Source organism: Pithys albifrons, chromosome Z, assembly GCF_047495875.1.
Source record: "Pithys albifrons albifrons isolate INPA30051 chromosome Z, PitAlb_v1, whole genome shotgun sequence".
NCBI classification, from domain to species: domain Eukaryota; kingdom Metazoa; phylum Chordata; class Aves; order Passeriformes; family Thamnophilidae; genus Pithys; species Pithys albifrons.
The window spans coordinates 17,129,394-17,152,306 of NC_092497.1; the positions used below are offsets into that span (position 1 = coordinate 17,129,394).

General features: G+C 45.1%; 1 protein-coding gene across 2 annotated transcripts; it reads left to right on the top strand.

Moving 5' to 3' along the window:
• The first annotated feature begins 8,779 nt into the window (after window positions 1–8,779).
• ISL1 (ISL LIM homeobox 1) lies at window positions 8,780–22,054 on the top strand. Of its 2 annotated transcripts, XM_071581407.1 has the most exons (7): window positions 8,780–9,008; window positions 9,109–9,217; window positions 10,161–10,350; window positions 13,286–13,545; window positions 15,487–15,773; window positions 17,165–17,332; window positions 19,595–22,054. In XM_071581407.1, exons 2-7 carry the CDS (start codon window positions 9,190–9,192, stop codon window positions 19,709–19,711), a joined length of 1,050 nt encoding a protein of 349 aa, XP_071437508.1. In that variant the 5' UTR covers window positions 8,780–9,008; window positions 9,109–9,189; the 3' UTR covers window positions 19,712–22,054. The 2 variants fall into 2 exon arrangements, with proteins under 2 accessions (XP_071437508.1, XP_071437509.1); XM_071581408.1 differs by having other exon boundaries at window positions 8,780–9,217; window positions 15,490–15,773.
• The last annotated feature ends 859 nt before the right edge of the window (window positions 22,055–22,913 follow it).

The window sequence follows — 22,913 nt, forward strand, 5'->3', positions numbered from 1 at the left end:
AAAGAACTAAATAACTAAATAGATAAATAATGAGCTAACTAAGTAACTACCTAACTAACTAACTAAATAAATAAGGTTGACCCCAACTATTTTTGAAAGTCTAATCATGGCAAAATATACACACATCATGAAAACATTCCTCTCTTGTCACACAGAGGTGGAAGATGGCTCATTGCAACATGTGGCACCAGTGTAAGGGTTTCTAATATTACACAGCAAATCAATTTCTAAATTAAAAAAGAGTAATTTCATGTTTTAAAATCTGATAAGACTTCTCCATCTGCCATATGCCACAGTAGACAGCTGCTTCCTTTTGCATAGCTAAGATCAATGTGACCTTAGCCAGTCACAGTGTGTAGGGTATAAGGCCATTGTTGAACATATTAGTGGAAAAATATTAAAGCTTGGCAGAATTTTCTGTTCTTTGCCTTCTGTCTTTTGCTCTGATTAATACCCATCCCTTTCTATATTCTTCCTGCCTGTCTCATATTTCTTCTCTGTGGTAGATGCCTTTTAAGAGTAGCTTGATTCAGCTGTAGTTGACCTTTAATGGAGCAGTGCTGATTCACATTCAGTTTTATAGGCCTGTTAGTTCCTGCACATATGTGGAGCAGGGGTCCTCTTGGACCTACAGGAGTTACAGAAGGAGAGACATTGTGGGGAACAGAGTGGATAATTTCTTTTAGAAGAGCAGTGCTTTTTAAAAAACAAAACAAACAAGCAACAAAACAACAAGAACATAATAACATTTTCCTACACAAATTCAAGAGTGGCAAAAAAGTCAATGATTACAATATTGCAATTAATATAAACAACTGTGTTTTGTCACATATACTAAAACTGATTGTAGCTCTACAACAAGATTATTTTTGTGAAAGAGACTGGGAAACCCTTGCATTCCAGTGCAAAATCATTGTCATTGATGTCACTATCTGATTTGCCACAATCTCAGTGTCAAATACAAACACACACTGAAAAGAACTCTCTCTTCTTTCTATTTTCTTGCCCTGTCTCCATCTTCCCTCTCTTCATTCCTCTTTCTGACATGCTCTTCTTTTCATATTGTCTTCACCATCAGTTTCTTTCCTTCTATTTTCTCAGTTTCTGATGACAGTGCATTCAATTCCTCTCACCTTTGGCCTGTATTTGTTCCACCATACATTTTTGCTTATGTTTCTCCCACTCCTAAGGCCACATTTATCTTTTTTTCTCTTCCCTAGCCCTCATTCTCTTTAGTCACTTCTCACACACACATTTTGTTCTACATTATGGCTCAAATGCATATGGTCTTCACACCAGATCATATCCTCCCTCTCTCCAAAGCCGTCCATCATTTTGGTAACCTTAACAGCAGTAGGAATGACACGGCCTCTTTACTGATTGCACTTGAAGCACTGCCCAGAGTGTGTGTTAACCACAGTCCTGGGACTACAATGGATTTACAGGCCTGTCTCTTCCAAAGAGATTATATTTTCTTTCAAACTTTTCATGAGACCAAGTGGGCTATTGCATAGCAGACAACCTACAGGCAAACTGGAAAATTGTACTAAAGACATCAAATTTCCCCTGATCTGAAGTTCAAATACATCACACCTACAGACAGAAAGTCAAAACCATTTAAAAATTCTTTATCTGCCAAAAGTGTATTTGACAGTGAAACTATTAGAGCATACACTGCATTTGCAGGGTCTTTGGATGTTGAGTTCACCCTGTACATGTTTGTTTGCACAGGGAAACAGAACCTGTGTGCAATACAGTTGGAAAAGTCACAATACAACCAACCAACCATACAGGCAGAAATACACATCTTAAAGAGAACAAACACTGACAGGCAGCTCAAGCTCTTGCTATACTAATCCATGACACATTTCTTCCCATAAGCAGAGACTAAATAGAGGATTCTAAGCAATACAAAGAAAACCATGAGTAGCTTTTTAAAACATGAATGTTATAAATGTATAACACATGCATTGGTGGTATCTATTGCATTAATACTCTGATTTGCTTTCTCTCTACAGACATATATAACCCAATACATCTATTGTATGAGACACCTTTCATCTTTATACATAATGGATGGGATGTGTCCTACTAGCAGGAAAAATATGCTAAGACTTAAGTATGTTGTGCTTGCTTGTTCTTAATGTAAGATTTATTATTTATTGATGTCTTTTATTTGCCCCTGTTCAAAACCAAGACCACTGAGCAGTGGACAACACATGAAAGTTCCCCTCCCCCACCACATCCTTCCTTTGCTTTCATGCATGAGAAATAATTGTATAAAGGGTCACAATCCACCTTTAGTTCATCCCTCTTTCACTCAGGATTCTACCATTTTGTATGTAGCCACTTTAACGTTTGTGTCTGCATGCAGTTTTGAAACTTCCAGGGTTAGCACTATGCAAATTCTATTCAGCATTTTTTCTTTTGATCTTTGTTTTTTTTCCTGTTGAAGTGAGGCAACCTCTCCTTAGAACAAGCACAACAAACTCTGCATGGCAGGCATATTCATGTGAACACATCAAAATTGTGGTATTTAAATACACTGAGTTCGAACTTTTCCCTGTTCAGACTTTGTCTCCTTTTTGGGTCTCCCTGCTACTTCTCTGGTCTTTAATTTCGGAATATTTATTTGCAGAACTACCCCATAATACCTAATTTACCTAGGCATCATTTTTTTCTTTACACATATCAGCTCTCTTCAGCTGATTAACCTGACCTGTCTAACCTCCATGCAGATAACTTTCTGTGCTTAATTTTAAAATGTGTATAATATTTTTTTGTTTTCTTTGCAGTGGTCAATTTTATTGTGCCTATTTAAGAAGCAATAAATATACCTTATAATGACCAAAGACTGGCGGTACATCCTCTGTTGTCTAAAGCAGACCACTGATCGTCAAACAAGTGGATTACCAAGTACCAAACTTAGTTTCTTCCAGTTGCTGTATTTCTTCATTTATTTGATGTGCTCTGCCATTGTTTGGTCTAGTTGGGGTGTTTTGGTTTTGTTTGGTTTGGGGGTTTTGTGGCTTTTTTTTTATTATTATTAGTTTGGTGGAGGGGTCTTGTTGGGTTTGGGGTTTTTTTGTTTGTTTGTTTTACGTTGCCGGAAACCCCGTTGCGAAGGTCAGCGAGGCGCTGGGGAGGAAAGAGAGCCTCTCGGAAAAACAGCCGGACAGTCGTTTCCGCACAGCGGAATTCGGAGTTGGTGAGACACTCCAGCCGCTGCTGCCGCGAGCGGGGCAAAGGGCGAGTGTGGCACCGGCGAACGCTTCACCGCATCCAAGGGAAGGCTCCTTCGCTCCGCCAGGAACAGTCCTTCGGGTGGCAGCCGGTGTCGCTCGCACCGGTCGGGTTCGCGGCTCTCCCGCTGCCTTCACCTCCTCTCTCCGGACGCCCGGGCCCGCATAGCCGGGCGCCCTGCGGAGCACCTCGGCCGGCGAGCGAAGCTGAGCGGAGGGGGAACGGACCTACCCGCTCCCTGCCGCCCAGATAGGCGCGGTCTGACGGGGTAGCCGAGTGCTCTCCGCCCGGGACCAGGCGTGCCGGGGGCGGGCAGCCTCCTCTCGCCGCACAGTCTTCGTTGCTGCCGCGGGACCCGACAACGCCGGCCCCCCACGCCCCCCTCGGCTGCTGCTCGCCTTGCTGATGCTGATGAGGAAGACGTTATTAATCATTTAGGGTGGGATGGTGTGTTTTGGAGTTCTTTCCTTTCTAAAGCTGCATTCTAGAGCCGGGGGTCTGGACTGTTTCCCTGGGAAGTGAAGGAGCCGTCTTTGTAGAAGCACCAAGATGGGACGCTAAGTGAGGGTATTTTGGAGAGAAAAAATTCCCATAGGAATCCGCCTGTTTACAACAGGATAGCATTAGGGTGTTCCCTATGCACATTTATGGCAGGACAGACTCGTGGGGGACGGGGTTATCCCGCTGCTTCGCATCCCTCCCTTCTATCCAGTTTGATCCCAGACGTGGGATGGGAGACCTTTGGGACCAGCGCGGGGCAGGGCTCGGGTCACTGCCTCCTCTCACGGCCCACACAGCCCCCATGGCCAGCGAGAAGAACGAAAGGGTCCGATTACTCTGGCAGGACCCTCACCAGAGCAGGGATTTGAAAGCGGGCCTGAAACTCTCTCGCTACCAGAGAGTTCTGATCACCCCGGAGACAAAATCGCCGCTGAATTTCCTGTCCTCGAACACTTCCTGACACGGGGAAGATAACAAAGGGGAAAGTTTAAAGTAATAAATATCCCCAAACTGCTTCGCTCCCCATGTGCGTCCGGGGCTGCCGGCTCTAAGGCCAGGCAGCACTAGGCTGAGGAGAAGCTGGGCTTTTCCAGTGTTCGGCCCTACCCACGCTCAGACACCTCCTTAACATCTTTTGGGGATTACCTTCTCCCTAGAATTTTGGAGGCGGGGGTGTATGTGTGTGTGCGTGTGTGTGGATTTACTCCAACTTCCAAAGACCTCACTCCCCTACCTACACTACCAGTGACAGTGTGCCCATTTCTGACTGGATGAAAAAGCGGGGCCGGTGATGCCAGTCAGTTCTATGGTGGCACTCCGAGTCTTACTGAACTCTGAGAAAACTCGAGGAAAGAACGGATGGCTGCTTTCTGCCTTTTCTTTTTTTTAAATTAAGCTGTAGCGGGATTTAATAAACCAAATTGTATTATTAAAACTCAGAAGGTTTCCTGGGCGCGCAGAAGCCCACTGACAGGTTTTCTGCTGTTTTGATAGATTTAGTGCTGTTACGGTACACTTGCTCCCTCACACGCAGTAGCTAAGACTTGAAGATTAAAGATCGCACACCTCTAGATGAGTCAAAGCCTACACCCCGGAGCAGCTAATACATTTCGTGATTGATTTCCCCGCTGAGTTGTTTCCAGTTTCAGCCTTGTGCGAGACTTCTTCTCGGCACATCGCACAGGATCCTTGCCGCATTCCGCGCGACAGCGGAGGGGAATCTGAACTTCTGGGAACCTCAAATACAGACTCTTCTTGCACAGCATCTTTTTGGTCCAAAGCTACTCAAGGAAAGTTTTATACCAGAGCTGATTGAAGGAGCTTCTCTGAGTGCCCGATTGGCGAGGCTGCGCTGAGTCACCGCCATGCCGTGGGACAAAAATAACCCTCTCGACCGGAGCTGGAGGCTCACTACCTCCTGCGACCAGGTCCCCTGGGCTAAGCCTCAGGACGGTGAACGCGACAAGCCCCGGCGAGGAGGACAAGGAGCCCCTGATGCCCGGCACCCGGCGCTCAGCCGGCGAACCCTGGTACTGCCTCAGCCCGTAGCAAGGGCATCTCAACCAGTCCCGGCAAGACCTTTACTCCGAAAGCAGAAATACCTCTACCTCTTTAATAATTTTTCAAAGTTGATTTTTTCTCCTTTTTTTTTACCCTCCACTTGGAAGCCATCCTGATTTTCACCACTAAACAAACTCACGACAGAATTTATAGCCGTGCTTTAAGGGACGGAAAGGGTTAATCGCCGATGTCGGTTTGGGTTGTGGGCTTTTTTTTGTTGTTTTCTTTTTGTTTTTTTTTTTTTTTTGTCCCCGTTCCCTTTTCTCGAATGCATATAATCTCATTTGAGCCCCTCAACGTGATGAAAGCTATTGATTGCTGTGTAGAGTCACCGACTTTTAGCAGGCGCTTCCAGCCCACAACCCAAAAGTAAATAAATACGAAAAGGGGAAAAAATTCGGAAATATCTCAAATATGTACAAATCCCGTTTTACGTCCTCCTATTTATGTGTATATTGATATCATAAAAGAGAAATCCTTCAGTTGGGTCTTTCTCTCAATATTTTATTCATTGAAACTGGCGGTTCCACTCATAATTCCACCTCCTTAAACCCGATTCTGATGCCGGCTAAATATAGAGCTACGCCTTACTGGGAACGCGAATCGAATACACTGTAAGCAAATCAGTAGCACGGGGGGGGGGGAAGCCTTGATCAAAGCCCTCCTTTTCTTCCCGATCCTGGTTTGTTGGGGCGGAGGCAGGTTTCTCGCTTATTGCTCATCATTTGCAAAGATCAAGCTTAAAATGCAGTCACTTCTTCCAGAGGTAGTAGTTAAACCAAAAGTTAGGGGATGGGGGTTAATAGAATTACAACCTATTGAATTATTTTCAAACAAGAGTGTGTCGGTGAAAAACAAGATGTGTTAATTCAAAGCTGGGAGGAGCTGTACTTTAATAAGGTCAAATTTTTAAAAGATACACAAGCATGCCAGTGGGGAAAAATACACAGGATGCAGTGCAGAAAAATACCTTCCCTCTTTAAGTCTCAGAAAAACCCCGGATTATTTTTTTTTCCCTCAGTCATTAGGGTGATGATTTTATTTTGTAATTACTCTGACATTTTTTGAGCTAGCAGCGCGCGAGATCACCGTGGGTCTGGGGGTGGGAAGGGGGCCGAAAGGGGCCTGGGTATGTGCTCTGGTGAGTGGGTAGGGGGTCACATTTGCAAGAGAAGAGACACAAAAGGTCCGACACGCGCCCACCGCGCGGGGCCGCGGTCGGTCGCCCCTCGGCCAGCAGAGGTCGCCGTGCTCTCCGCGAGCCCGAGTGCGGGCAGAGGCCGTGTGGGCGCCGCGCCGTGCCCCGCGGAGCGCGCACCCCGCCCTGCGCACCGTAGCGCCGAGCGCCGCAGTGCGCACCACGGCCCCGCGCGGGGGCGGCGGGGGCACGGGCAGGAATGGGGCGAGGAGATACTCCGACGGGCCCGGCCCGGCCCGGCCCAGCCCGGGCGAGCGGCACAGGGGCGACATCTCAGCCCGGCGATTTCAGTGAAATCGGCTATTACTAAAGATGTGCCCCAACACGTGCCAGGCTGTGCGAAGCTGCCAGACTCGGCAGTCGTTCGTGGTAACTGCTTGTTGGTTAACTGGGCTAACACAGAGAATTATAGCTATTATTCTTATACCTAATTACCTAGCTATGTATAATTATACGTATACCTAGTTTTATATACACATATACATATAGATAAACACTCCACATAGATATATATCGCCAGTTTCTTGAGTATAGAAGTGATGACCTAGCAGAGTTGTTTCCCCACTGTTTATTTAAACGTTGAATATGTAAATTAACTGTGCGCGCGTGTTTACAACCATATCTTTACCTCCTGACACTATCTTGAGATCATTTCAAGGCTGTTATCTCCACAAGCAGCAGCGTTAGATCCCACTTCTTGTTTGAAATAAACCTGGAGGGTATGTTTGTTCCCTCAGCTTTAGATGGCAAAACATCTTGCAAAGTAAGGAATACGAGAAGGTCCGTTGTTTGCTAGCTGTATCATCAGTAAATGCGAGTTTCAGAACTATTTCTCGAATTTTTCAATTCAATCAGATTTCGCCCAGGAAAACCATTATGCATGAATATGGCTTTGCCTCTCTCACACCCAAACTCGACTGCCTTTTTAAAACACAGAGCATTGAAAACAAATGTATTTTCCTGACGAATAGTGATTGGAGGGCACTTCCACACTACGTTGATGAGGGCGGTGTAATACTCCATATGCAACAGAAGACAAAAATGAGATCTAAACAAACTTAAAGCGAAAGTGTAAATCGAGGAGTGGAGAGGGTGAGTGTCAGAAGGGCATGGGGCAGACACACTCGCGAATGGGTACAGTTCCGCTCACAGGCTAAGGGACAGGCACTGAGAAGCCGAAGCGGAGCCTGCCCTTTGAAAAACACACACAAAGAAATTACTGCCTATGGGAAAGTTTGCATTTTGCGTGGTTTGGGAAACTTTCGGTTAACTGCTCGCTGGAGCCCGTGGGGCGCCGTGAGCCTCTCAGCAGCCGCGGCCGCGGGTACCGCACCACGCCTGCCTGCGGCTCTCGGGTAAGGACTCCACACATCATCTCCAGGGAGCAGCGCCGCAGATCCCTTCAAACAGCAAGTCTACGTCTTCTCCCCCCACCTTTTTAAATAACAATTTTAAGGGATTCTCCCTGGGGAAAGGCAGAAGTTTTTGAGAGACAATTTAAGGTAAATATTGATACCTTCTTCGATCTTGTGTTTAAACAGAAGTATATGAAGATTTTATCCGCGATTTTGAGAGAGAAGGAGGCTGGATGACTAACACGAACAGTCTCATCTCTTGGCTGAGGCCATGCCCAGACATCCTACCCTGCCCTCTCTCGCAAAGCTCAGGGCAGCTCCGCCTAGGCAAACCAGAGCGTGGCAGCTGCCTGGGAAAGATAAATATTCCGAAAGGAAATAGTTGGATTAACATTACCACCAAGAATAATATATGTTTACATGTATATATATGTGTATGTGTGTGTATATACACATATACGTATATACACATATACACATACAGACATATACATATACATACATATACATATACACATACACATACATATACATACATATATGTATGTATGGGAATGGTACACATGCTACGGCAAACCCTAAGTGGGGGAAGGGATGGCGGACCCCGAGCGGGGCCAGGAACCAGAATGAAAGGTGTGACAGGAGATAAGTGACGGCGACGGAGAGGAGCGACAAGAAGTATAAAGGGAAATACAAATAAGGAGCGAGGAAAAGTTGCCTCTGCGAACCCGAGCCGGGGCCGCCGAGCCGCCAGACGCTGAAATATGATAATCAGAACAGCTGCGCCGCGCTGCCTGCGGCCAATGGGCGCGCGCAGGCGTGACGTCCCCGCGCGTGACGTCAGGCCAATGGCGAGCGGGCTGAGTTGGAGCAGAGAAGTTTGAGTAAGAGATAAGGGTGAGGCGAGAGCCCGAGCCGCCAGCGCTCAGCTCGGCACCGCCGCGCCTCCGCACCGCACCGCACCGCACCTCACCGCACCGCACCGCACCGCACCGCACCGCACCGCGCAGCGCCGCCACCGCACCGCCACCGCTCCGCTAGGCGCGGCTGGACCCCGCCGCGCCCCCGGCGCCGCGTCCCGCACCGCGCCTCACCGCGCACCCCCTTCTTTCTCCGCAGCCCCTGACAGTGCCCCACGCCGGTGGTGTTTTGTGCGATATTCTTTTTCTCTTTTTTTTTTTTTGCGATTTCACCTTTTTTATTTTTGTTATTACTACTTCTTTTTATTATTATTATTATTTTTGTTTTTAGCGACAGCTCTCAAACCTACTTTGGGGTCTTAAAACGAAATCGTACACCATTTCACTGTGGACATTACACCCTCTTACAGATATGGGAGACATGGGAGACCCACCAAAAAGTAAGGCGGAATCTTTACCGTTGTTGGAATAAATGTGCTGTCTATTGTAATCGTCTCAGGCAGGCGAACTGCTAAAGTGCTGAACTTCATTTGAATGGTAGAGAAGGTACCTTTGTTGCCATGCCTGCATGCTTGCTCTGTTTTAACGTCGTAGCGTTATATGTTAACAGCCCGGAGTCCTGCTCTCTTTTAAAGTTTGTGGAGCGGACAGGATTTTAATGGGATCTCCAACCACGGAGCCTTAAATTCTTCTCCTGATAGACTGCGGTGAGGCTGTCTGACTATCCAGCACCTAGTCGGTCTAGGGGAATTAGCATTAGCCTTTGCAAAAGAGAGCAAGTGACAACCGCAATGATGTTTGCTCTTGCTGGAAGCCTCGATTCCCCTCTTCTGAGGGAAAGGGCTGAATGGGAAGTGCACGCAACCACGCTTCATCGCGTCCAGTTAGAGCCGCTTAAAATATGAAATAAAACACATAGGTGCTCTCCTCGTAAGGCATTCAGCCAAGCAAATAATAAAATAAAAATAACACTACATGGGAGTTTGGAGTTTTGATTCCATGCAAGGCTTGTGAAATGAGGATCTTCACCCCAAGAAGGCTCTTCATGTTTGGGTTTTAACATATATTCCACCTCCATTCTAAATGAGGGAAGGTTTTGATGGCACAGTTCAGTTACCATCCAAAAGTGCAATACTCTCACCAAAAAAAACCCAACCCCCCCCAAAACCAACAACTTCCCAAAAAAGCCCATCAGACCCCCGTCCCCCCTCCCCCCAAAAAAGCAACCCTAAATAATCTCACCAAAAATCCCAAAGCAGACAAAAAAATGCAAAATCAAACAACACTTCCAGAATACGCTTTATGAGGAAATGGCATTAAAAGTATGTTTATCTCTGTAGGAGAGTAAACGGTTAGTCAACCATGTATTTATTTTCATTTCAGAAAAACGTCTGATTTCGCTATGTGTTGGTTGCGGCAATCAAATTCACGATCAGTATATTCTGAGGGTTTCTCCGGATTTGGAATGGCATGCGGCATGTTTGAAGTGTGCAGAGTGTAATCAGTATTTGGACGAGACCTGTACGTGCTTTGTTAGGGATGGCAAAACCTACTGTAAAAGAGATTATATCAGGTACGCCATTTATGTTGTTTAATTCTTCGGTGAGATTTTATTTTTCTTTTTAACTGTAAATTTGACGGAAACACCAAGAGAAAAATTTGTAAGGAAGAGGGTAAGAGACAATTGTATTTTTAAGTGGTCTTCCATAGGTAGACCGGCGAGGGAAAAAGTTAATTGTGAAGTTTTTATTACATAAATTCAAATGCAAATTTCTGTATAAACATAACCAGGTTTGGGACTGTGTACGATCTTTCTGAGAACTTTGGCAATGCAATCTGTGATTCTAACAAGGTGGGAAATCGTAGATAATGAATATTTTCAATAGTGCAATATTATGACCAATACAGAAGTGACCACTTTCTAACACAACCTGAGGAAAGCATCCCTCTGAGTTTTTGCAAAGACATAATGGCATTCATAAGAAAGGCTCTTCAAGCTTGAATGCCGCAAAAATAAATACAAGGGTGAAAAAACCCCACAGCAAAAAAAAAACCCTACGTAAACTAGGCCTGTCAAAAACAAAAAGCAAAAGGAACACAAAACCAAACCCCAAACTTCCTTTCATATTGGACGTTCCTTTTATGGTGATGCTAAAAACTAGATGAAATATTTCTTAGCTAAAATAACTGACATTTAATCTTTTTAAATATTAACCCCTTTGGTGATATCTGACTGCCTTTTCTTTCTTATCTTATCTGTACTGATGAATTAGACAGAGCAGATCAAATTGCCCATCATCTGTTCGTGAACAATTGGGTATATTTAGATAATGGAACCGCTTCCTTCCTCACATTAAAATCTGGTAACTGATAAAATGTGAGCATTGCCAATCCTGACACTATAAAGAAACCAAAGGAGGAATTTCGAGTGTGTTTATTATTTGTGCTCCTGGGTCATGCTGATCCTTTTCAGTGTCACCTACTGGGTTTGCCAAATCAGAAGTTTGCATGACACTGTGGTATGAACAGTATTTTTTTCCCCAGAAAGTTTTGCAAGCAAGTCACCTATACATCTAAGATATCTTCTGATTTCTGTGTAATTCTGAATTGGAGTAGAACCCTTCAGTCTTTCCTTCTCCAGTGCACAATTTATAAACAGACTATTCTTTCAAGCCATTGTGAGATTATTCTCCAAGTTCTACAATGGAGAAACCCAGACTTTTTAGCCTTTTTTTTTCTAAATTCTTTACTTTTAAACGAACTTTGTAGCCATTCTTTTAAATGTTGTCGTCCCACTGACCCCAGATGAGAGGAAAACGTTTTAACAGAAATGTGTTCACTTACCTGCTGATAGAATTCAGCGGGAGAAATTTAAGCAGAAAAAAAAAGACAAGTGCTGATCTTTTAAATTAATACGGAATGTATCTAATTTGCTACAATTTAAAAAGGAAGATGTACGTTACATGTAAGGTGACTTTGAATTAGACCATGAGCCGATCTATAATTGTCAAACCTGGGGGCAACCACCACAACTTTTGTATATATGAATGCCCATACTTCATGATGATTCTGTTCTTTTGCTGTCTAGATGCTTGTTTGGGGTTTTTCGTCTCAAAATTCTATAATTTGGATGTATGTACTTCTGAATACAGAATTAGTACACCTCTATAGCCATAGCAGCTAAAGAAGTGTTTAAATAACATCCATATCCACATGCATGCACTACAGCCTGTATCTCTAAGGATGTATACTGGTGAGGAAATGAATAGAAATAAATCATAGCTCAGCTTTAGGAATAATTTTCACAATTCTGTGGATCATGAGCATGCATATGTGCCCATATCCATATATTTGCAGAAAGATGTTAATTTTACATAGTTTCAAGAAGGCTTCTGGCTAAAGAGCACTCATTGGGAGCGAGAGACTACAGTTCTAGGCACCCGAGCTGGAGCGTTTTGTCGTGTTCATCTACTGATCGGTGAACTGCACCCCTTTCCTCCATGGGAGAGAGGCCCCCACCACCCACTCCAGAAGCCTATTATTTGCCTTGTGGGGCTGTCAGCAAGAAGTTGCCCTCTCATTCCTACTGGAGGGCTTGAGCCTCGGCTCAAGGTGGGAGAGTCAGGAGGAGGGGAAACAGGGCAGGGACGCTGAGGTAGGGACAGGCTACAAAGCCAGAGCACTCAACCAGCCTTTTAGCTGGGGGCAGGAGTTAAGCTGCTATATATGAGAGCCTGAGGAGGCATGTGTGTATGCTTATATTGTATAAAATTAACCTGGTGAGAGGGGACCAAGGGAAGAGACCCTGCACTGGCAGAGTCACCCCTGCTGCGTTCCAGAGGCTAAGCTGACAGCAGTCCGGGCACATATCAAGCGGCACAAGCCCTGAGTGGGTTCAGTGCAAAAAATGCCGCAGTTTGGTGAGGCTGGCAGGTTTGTGTGTGAAGAGTGGACGACAGCTTCAGCAGCGTCGTCTTCCGTGGTATGCACTGGTAGTCTAGTTCAGCCCCAGGCCAGGCTAGGTCAGGTGAGGAGGCAGTGAGAGGGCAGGGACGGCCCCACTCCTGCTTCAGCTCGGGCGCTGGGGCAGGAGGGAGAGGTCGGATCTCCTCGGAAAGAAAAGGAGTCGGGTTGTTTGGTTTTTATCTTCTTCTTCTTCCACCTTTGTCTCCCCACTCCTCTCTTCCACGGGTGCGTTCGGGTGCCTTCCGCCTTTTACGGCATGGGGATCAGCACATGGACAGCAAACGAATCCGGCTGATTCTTTTCCTCTTCTGATTTTTGCATTTTCCGTGCTTTTTAAAGTAGTGCATTGCGTGTGGCGCGTCTGCGCGGGGCCAGGGGCTGCCCACGAGCCGGAGTGAAAACCTCTTTCTTTTTTCCTTTCCTTTCTCCCCCTTCTCACTACCCCCCCCCCCCCCCCGCCCCTTCCTTACCCTCTCCCCTCCCCCTCCGTGCTCTCCCTCCTTCCCTCCCTTCTCCTTCTTTCTGGGCTGGGCCCTGCTCAGGTTATACGGCATCAAGTGCGCCAAATGCAGCATCGGCTTCAGCAAGAATGACTTCGTGATGCGCGCCCGCGCCAAGGTGTACCACATCGAGTGTTTCCGCTGCGTGGCCTGCAGCCGCCAGCTCATCCCCGGCGATGAATTCGCGCTGCGGGAGGACGGCCTCTTCTGCCGGGCGGACCACGACGTGGTGGAGCGGGCCAGCCTGGGCGGCGGGGACCCCCTCAGCCCCCTACACCCCGCCCGGCCGCTGCAGATGGCAGGTACCGCCCGTGCCCAGCGCCGCGGAAGCCCGCGGGATTTGGCGACGCCCGGCCCCGCGCCGGGCGGCGGGGAGAGCTCCACGCTCCCAGCGGTTCCCGCTCTCCCGCGGAGTGGCGGCGGCGGCGACGCGCCCCGTGCCCGGGGTTGCCGCGGGTCCAGCTGCCACGAGAAATGCCCGCGTTCGCGGGACGCGTGAGGTGGAACACCTGCGCAGGGTCCGCACCCCCGCCCGCCAGCTTGCGCTCCTCCTGTCCCCACCGCACACCGAGTGCGAGACTCCTCCGTCATACCCTCCCGAGCGCGGGGCAGCCCTGACCCTGAGAGGGACGAGCCGCTGCGGGGAGCAGGTCTGCGGCAAAGCGCCAGCCTATCCCTTCGGCTGCCTCAGGAGCGTGTGCAAGAAGCTGTTCTGAGCCCTGAAGGAAGTGGGGTCCGAAAAGAGATAGACTTCATAACTACAGGCGAGCGCTTAGGCTGTAATTTAAAACTGTCAACAAGCTAATCTTCGCTAATTGGGTTTTAAAGTGACTTTGCCTTCTTGAAACGTTTCATGGGATTTGATGAAAATTTCCTCTCTAAACTCAGCCCTTTAACTTCCGAGTCACCCCACCTCACAACTTCACTCACACTTCTAGTTCTCGACGTGGTACGTCAGATACTCAGGAACGCTTAGCTTTAGGATGGGACACTTCTTTGAGGCAATGTAGGCTGGACGATACAAGGCTGGCCTGCATTATTGCTGTGCATGTAACTGTAACTCGGAAGGTTGTTTGCAATGTTTAGCTATGCTAAAACGGGCTCATTTTCCTTTTTTGAGCTGCTTTCAGCATATCTATACTTGAGGAGAAATAATCCTGCACCTGGTCAGGGCAGAATTCTAGAGAGATTGTGCATGCCTCCGAAAGGCTCATTTATATCGGCAGGTATAGTAGTGATAAGATTTGAAGTCTTCGTATTGCCTTCATCGCATTTGTTGATGTGTTGTTATAATTAGAGAAGTCGGAACCCGACTGTACAAAAGCGAGCACCTCAGAATGTTAGCTAAACAGTTTTAGGGAAAAACCCAGAGCGATAGTGTTTTTATTTTTTTCCCTTGACTGGGTCAAATTATACCTACATAGATGCAGCTACAAAACGCACAGAAGAATGACAGAATCACAGAACACTTTTAGCTCTTGATGTGATGCTACCCAGAGTTTTGCATTTCTTGATGGTTCCCATGAGTTGCTGGGGTTGCTCTCCTTTTAAAAGAATCAGCTAAACATTTTTTAAAAATTATTTTTCTAAAGTCTGAACAAATACACCTAGCACCTCCACTTTCTAAGACAGACCCTATCATTCGTGCTTTGGGATACAGGGCTCTCACAGGTTTTTCCTCCTTGAACATGGTGCAAGGGGTTTGGCTTGTTTTGCTTTGATTTGGAAGCATCAGACTGCTGGGGTTTGTTGCATGTTATAGCGGCTTCTGGCTAAACTGAGCTAGATACACTATAAAAGAAGCAGATTCCAATCATAATTAATTTAAGAAGTATTCTTTCATTAATTTTGTGCAAAAATCTGTTTTGGTGATTTGTAGGAACTAAATAAACAAAGCCCTCCCTCTCCTTTCCTAGTGCACATGTACCTTAGCGAACTCGCCCTCCCATGTCAAGTCTCATACAGGTTCAAGATTCTGTCATTACGGGTTTTAGGGGGATGGTTTGTTTTTACAAATTAATTATCTGAGGAGTCAGAAATGTCAGTCACTCCACCAGCGCATAAAGCAGAGGAGGCTGCAGTAGCTCCAAGTCAGCAGATCTGAGTGTTTGAATGGCCTTTGAAAGAGGGTTCACCACCCGCCCCTTCTTCTCCCTCCCCCTGTCCCACCAGCTTAGATTCGTAGTCTCTGCAGACTCCCTGCTTCCTACTCATGGGGATCCTGTTCCTCCCTTCCCCTACAGCAGAACCTATCTCTGCCAGACAGCCTGCTCTGCGGCCCCACGTCCACAAGCAGCCAGAGAAGACCACCCGAGTCCGAACTGTCCTTAATGAAAAACAGCTTCACACTTTGAGGACCTGCTACGCTGCCAACCCCAGGCCTGATGCCCTCATGAAAGAGCAACTGGTAGAAATGACTGGCCTCAGCCCGAGAGTCATCAGAGTTTGGTTTCAAAACAAGCGATGCAAGGACAAAAAAAGGAGCATTATGATGAAGCAACTTCAGCAGCAGCAACCCAATGACAAAACTGTAAGTGTCTTCAGCCTCTGTCCGTGTTCTTCTTTAATTCCCAAGGAGACACGCCAGGGGTATGTGCGTTCCGGACAGCCCCAGGGCTCGGTTTGATGCCTCGGTTGTGATTTTTTGCGACTTCCCTTAAAACAAAGAAAACGATACCACTTAGCTATTATGCGTTTGTTTCTGCTGTCAGTGCAATCGAAACAGACCAGACGCCTGCTCAAGCGAGCCCGTATCTTTTGCGGGGCAAAGAAATACGCAGTGGTTTAGACTAACTTCTCTGAAGCATAAATTGCGACCTGCCAATCTTATGGGATGTAATAAGTCCAGCCTTGTGTAATGCTGATATTGCAAATGCAAAGGACCCCTTAAAATGAAAAGGACTCTTTCGCTCTCTTCCATCGTTTTAAACAGGAGTAAATGCAGTAGCAAAAAAAGTTTAAAAAGGGTAAAAGTGAAATTAATGTATTTTTCTTAACATTTTATTTACTACAGTGTGTATAGGTATGTGTTTGTCATTGCACTTACTGTAGAAAAAGACAAAGACAATGCAGATTTTTCGGAATTATTATCATGTTTAGAGGTTAATTTATATATAATTATATATATGTTGATGTCTTGCCTGCAGACATTTGCATGTGTGATGCAAACAAGCAGAAAACAGAACAAACAGTCTCCATTTTAGGCCATTTTTTTCCTTTTTGTTGTTAGTCCACTTGAAGAAGAGTCTGTTACTCTCCCTGTGTATGTTGACTGACCTGAGAATGACTATTAATTCATAAGGCTGCCTAGTTAAGTGGAATTTAAGGAGTTTCATTTTACCCTGTTGGAATGCAATAAACCACGCTATTATTAACTCGCCTGAACAATCTATTCGTCGAGGCTTGGAGTTATGTTGTACACTGTGCCTGCACCACAGGGCATACTGGGAGGGCTAGTGGTGTTTTGTTTTGTTTTGTTTTGTTTTGTTTTTTTAAGAGCGCGGTAATGACGTATCCCAGTGGATGCCGTGCAGTGGATATACGATCCAGTTAAGGTCCAGCAGGACAAAACCAGCCTAGATACGACATAGGAAGGGAGCAGAATTAACCGTTTCTTGTTCTGAGACGAACATCGGCAGTCGAGATACAGAGTGCTCATGTTTAAGAAGGCTTGGGGCGGAGGGGGAATGCCTTCAGACGAATAGGAGGATTAAAGAGAAAGAAAGTAAACTTCCACCGTGATAAATCCAGTGGGCAGGAACAGGCTGACCTAGAGCAGAATAGAGTAAGACATTCACAGCAGATTAACAAAGCAAATACAAGCGACCGTATAGATAAGATAGAAAGCAGTTTATTGACTCAGCACTTATATACAATAAAGCTAACCAAGCTCATTAACATCTTTTGCTGGGCTGTTTACAGAATATCCAAGGGATGACAGGAACTCCTATGGTGGCTGCTAGTCCGGAGAGACATGATGGTGGTTTGCAGGCGAATCCTGTGGAGGTGCAGAGTTACCAGCCGCCTTGGAAAGTACTGAGTGACTTCGCGTTGCAGAGTGACATAGACCAACCTGCTTTTCAGCAACTAGTAAGTGTCGGTTCCCAGCCTGAGCCGGTCAGTCGGTACCTGGGGCAGAGCAATGGGGGACTCATTAAAGGTGTCAGATGCTCTCAGTGAGACGAGCAATCCAGACATTGCTGCTTTTTCCTGAAATTGGAAGGTGCGCGTGATAGCACCTGTTAGCATGGAGAACTGAATTCTTTTCAGAGGGGTTGATGCAAAATCTACCTTAGTGTACAGTAGAGCTCTAGCTGAGTTGAGTGTGAGTTCGGATAAGGCTTGACCCAGGTCTGAGAATAACTCAGCTTTCACACTCCTGAAAACTGAGAGCACCTCTATCCAGAGAACTAAAACATTCTTCATGTGTCACTTAACTGTACTTAGAATTGTGAAACCAGTTTATAAAATTTACCTTTCCCCATTTGGGGCCAGTTCTACCTTTACACCATAGGGTGAATTTTAAATACATGACTGCAATGAATCATCAGGGGCCCTTGTTTTGTCACACAAATATGAATCACTTAATTCAAATTTTGAAGTCCTTGTGTTAAACATGTACCTCTAGATATAACTTTATATATCTATATATAAACAGAAATATAGATTAAATATTGTCCTTTGAAAAGGAAATTATTAGCATGTATTCAGGTGAAAAATTCAAGCAATATAATAAACTGCAGAAAGAAAACAGACCCTTTAGAATAAATTCTGTTCTTAACTCCCTTCCTTATGCCTACATCATTTGGCAGCTCATATGGGACCATATTATCTTCAATACTTAGGCCCAAAAATGTGAACTAAGGACAGAAGTTCAGTCTTAACTCAATTTCCTGGCCTAAGTGTGTTAAAACCAGATCTTTAAAATAGTAAGGTACGTTGTGTATGGTATTTCAATGATTCAAAATAATAGTTATGAAAAATTAACATATAAACCTTTTTTTGATCTGTTGGACACTTTTTCTTACATGAGCCAATGGAAGACAAAGGTTTGTAGCTGAATCTAGCATTGTGTTCAAATCTTTTTCATTTAATACCATGCTTTCTTGCAGAATCACTTTTCTTTTGTCCAACAGCAGTCTGCAGTGTGGTTCCCTCGCTGGCACACAGTGCTTGCTCAGGAAATGTAGCACAACAGCAGGGCTAGTTGCATCCTCCTGCATCTAGAGCAACCACTGCTTTCCGTGCTTTTATCAAGCTCTCCATCAGACAGGAAAAAAAATTGTCTCCTTCTCTTGCCTTACTTTACTGTGCCTTGACAGAATATGTGACTTCAAAAATCTTTGATACAGGGAGTTTTTGTATGGAATACTTCAAAAAAAAAAAAAAAGAATAAAAACCAAACCAAAAGCAGAATAGAAGATGGGTAGTAAAAATACACATATGCTTATTGGTAGATAGATCCTTAGACTGACAGATCAATACTGATAAATATTCGCCCCAACATGTGTTACTAAAAAGAGTTAAAGAATAGGGGATGGAACAGACAGTTCATCTGCTGTTCAAGGCACGTCTCTAATCTGGAAAGGGCCTTAATCACAGGATTGCCCAGCTAAATAGGTGCCAAAGAAATGCTTTTGGATTAGTAAAGCTCCACCCTTCAAATCATGCCTTTTCCTAACGCTGCTCCTAAACTAACAGGAGCAGCGGGGCACATTCGGATGGAATAGGGTGACCTTTTTTATCAAACTGACTCTCATTAAGAGGAGATAGCACCCGCCTCGAATCACAAATGAAAGAGGACGGCTGGTTTCAAATGCCTTCTACTGCTGGATGCTTCTTCCACGTTTATTTTGGTATGTGCACAAAAGGGGAAAAAGGTAACCTTTCAGTTTCGTGTCAAGAAAACACATGCACTCCTAAATAATTGACTAGAACATCCTGTTGGGATTGCCACTCTTGCAAGACAGGGAAGAAGGCCTCATTAATAAGTTTGTTTGTTTATTTGCTTGATTTTTCAGTCTTCTTTTTCCTTTTTTTTAATCTACTTTTTCTCGGTGATTTGGCCGAAGGCCTGAAGAAGGTTCGTGTGAAGTCAATGGGGAAGCTAAACAGAGCAACCAGCAGTGACACAGCCTCCTGTGGAGATGTATAAGGCCATTCAGCTGCATGCCTTGTGTATTTATTTTCGTGTTCTTCTTTGCCTGCTACTTTTCTTTGATTTTTACAGTTGTAGCAATACTTCTTTTTCTTATTTTTCTTCTTTTTTTCCTCTTTTTTTCTTTTTTTTCTTTTTTTTTCCTTTTTTTTCTTTTTTTTTTTATTTCTTTCTTTTTTTTTATTATTTGGCAGGTTAATTTTTCAGAAGGAGGACCCGGTTCCAATTCTACTGGAAGTGAAGTAGCATCAATGTCCTCTCAGCTGCCAGATACACCCAACAGCATGGTAGCCAGTCCTATTGAGGCATGAAGAACATTCATTCAAATTTCTGTTGTTGTTGTTTCTGCCCTTACCCTCACCCCTGTTGGAGAGAGTGGGAAAGTGAACGTGTTGGGACTCCGAAGTTTAGAGGGAAAGAATATTTAACAACCTTGTAAGAAACCTAGCAAGAAATTGTTCCATGAGATGAACGGAGTCATGTTTGAAAAGACAAGGTAATATGGTAGCAACACTGTGAAGACAATCATGGGATCTTACTAGAAAATATACTAAAAAGAACCATAAACCCCATACTTTTCAATGATCAAAGGAGGATCAAAAAGACGTTTTCCAAATACAAAGGATTTGTACTCATGGATCTCAAAAAAAAAATCTTTTTCATTTGACTGCACATCTTAGGGAGAAACCAAGGTAGCGGGGCATTCTATCCGGTCCTCCCAAACCGAATGGTGCTGTTTCTGTCTTGGGGATAGCCTTGCCAAAAGAAGCTCCAGTAGGTTTTCCATCCTCATGAAAGAGACGATTCAGCCCTGCATTGTTGAAAGATTCCTTGCGGGAAGGTGGAGCTGCATTGGTTTGCAATGTTGTTTTTAGTTGACTCTTAAGGTGTTGTTTCCTGGGTCTCTTCTAGCGCGTCTGTAGAGGGGTTTTGGTTTTGTTTGGTTGAGATCCAGCCCCTACTAAGTCTGAAGTGATTAAAAATAGGTTTCTGATTTCCTCTTTAAAACCGATTTATAAAAACATTGCAACAAGGTATACCTCTATTTTGCCACAAAGCGTCTCGGGATTGTGTTTGAAATGTGTCTGCCCAAGAACCTTCCCCTCCCACAAAGATGTGTATAATCATTGGTTATAACGACTGTTTTTCTGTCTTTCTCTTTCTCTTTCTCTCTCACTCTCTAGAAAAACACAAAAAAAAAGTAAAAAAAAAAAGGTTAAAAAGTGGAAAAGCAAAAAGAGAAAAAAAACCACTTTTTGTTTGCTCTTGCATTGCAAAATTATAAAGTAATTTATTATTTATTATCTGAAGACTTGCCACTTTTCATGTCATTTGACTATTTTTTGTTTGCTCAAGTAAAAAAATAGAAAAAAGAAAAAAAAAAAGAAAAGGTTGTACCGTGGTCTTTGAATTATATGTCTAATTCTATGTGGGTTTTGTCCTTTTTCTTTCCTTAAATATGATGTGAAATAAAAGCGCCATATGTAGAATTATTATATCTTCAGGACTATTTCACTAGATAAGCGTTTGAAATAGAGAAATAATATTAATATTAACATTAAATAATGAACAAAGTTCCCTCTTTTAAATATTTACAGGTTAGCAGCTAAAATACCTGAAATAAAATATTGCATGCAAAGCAGGTCGTTAGTGAATAAAACGAGTGTGATATTTTATTGCAAGTATTAACGACCAGCTTGTAAATTTCCGTTTCAACAACTGTATCAGGGCTAGTTGGATGCCTTAGCTTTCAATCGATAACGTTAGAAAGTCTCTTGTTCCTCCCCACCCCATCCGTTGTCCTTAAAAGTGATATTACTCTAGGCATGATCTGACATAACGTTAAGACATCTAAAGAACTGGGAGCTCTGGCTTTTTGCTGAGTTCTACTATTTTTAAAGAAATAATAAAAAGAAAGTGCTGTATACCAAAGCCTCGTTGTTGAGATTGTTGAAGTGACCTGTGCTTTAAGTATAAGCTCCTGATAAAAAGGACGCTTTTTGCTTAACAAGTCAAGTACGACCATTATTTATCAGTGTCTGCTGTCAAAACAATTAAATAATGCTGCAGGAGGAATAGTTGTGGGGATATTTCTGTCGGGGATATTGCTGTGAAATTGCACGAATATGTTCCTTATTTTCTGTCGACTTCCCTCTCTTCACTCCCTATTTTCTTCCTTTTTTTTTTTAATTTGAGGGGCAGAGGGTGGTGAAAGCTCGAAATGTGGGCGATTTCTTGGGGAAAAGTAGAAAGAAGTAAAGAAAAAAAATGGGAAAGGGTTGTTTTTGCTCCAATCCAAGTGCTCTTTAGTGCTCCCGGCCAGCACAGGACAAAGGTTCGCTTCAAAACACCCTTAAGGACTGGAATATACAGAGATTTTTAGTCTGACAAAGACAAGTTGGTTTGCATGTCAGTTACTCCAAACCCCAATGTTTTCTTAACATAACCTTCTTTTCCCTACCTCCTCACCATCTCAGCCCACCCTGAGCAATCTCAGCTATAGACAAACCATTTCGACAGTACAGAGAACATTAAAAAATGTTTAAAATCTAATACAAGGATTTCAAACATCCTGATTAGAAACTGGATTCATTTTGTATGCTCAAGTGTAATACATTTTTGAGTACTTGATAAATATTTAAATAAATATGAAATCTACCTTAAACTGTGTGATCAGTAACCCTTGTGTTTTCATGCAGGATCAGAGGATTGGTACAGCACTTCGGGGGGCGGGAGGGAGAGGGGTATCATTTCTGCCCAGTGGTCTGACATGTAAGTTGTTGGAGTCGCTCTTACTTGTGTGAGTTTGGAGACGCAGCCTACGACTCGGGAGGGTCTGTAACCGGCGCTGAAAACTTGTAAGGGCAGGGTAATTCGGCCTTTGCCTTTGCTTCTTACCGCTGAGAGGCTTAACGCGTAGGTGGGAAAAGCCGCGGCTCCGCGGAGTTATGTGGAGGCGCAGGGGACCCCGAGAGAGAACCTGCGCGCCGGGGCGCTGCTGAGAGCGGCGGGCCCGCTGCCTCCTGGTCCCGGGGAGGATCTTCGGGCCGGTGGATGTCTGCCCGCTACGAGGGCCACGTAGGAGGGAAAGGCGACTTAGGCCGTCTGCCCCTCGAGGGGAGGGCCCCTCAGTCCTGCTTGGCGCCCCGCGGTCTCGGCGCGCCCTCCGGGGGGCTGGGGCAGTCGGCAAGATAAGCCGCCCGTCGGGAGGTAGAGGCTGACGTTTTGGCTGCCAATGTAGCGCCTCGCCCCTTGGAACACACGGGGCAGCAGCGTGTGTTTGGAGTCGGAAAGCTGCGGCGGTTCTGCAGAGAGCTGCAGGCGGGAACCCCGCTCGGGATGTGACTGCACCCACACCTACCTCCAGGCTCCTGCCTGCACCCCCGCGGGGAGCCCGAGCCGCCTAACACTGTCCGTGGGAGGGCAAGCGGGTCACTTCTGCGGCGGCCACTCAGGGGTCTCCGCGGTCCCCGAGCCACTGCGGCCCCGCAGAGCGGGTGTCACCGCGGAGCC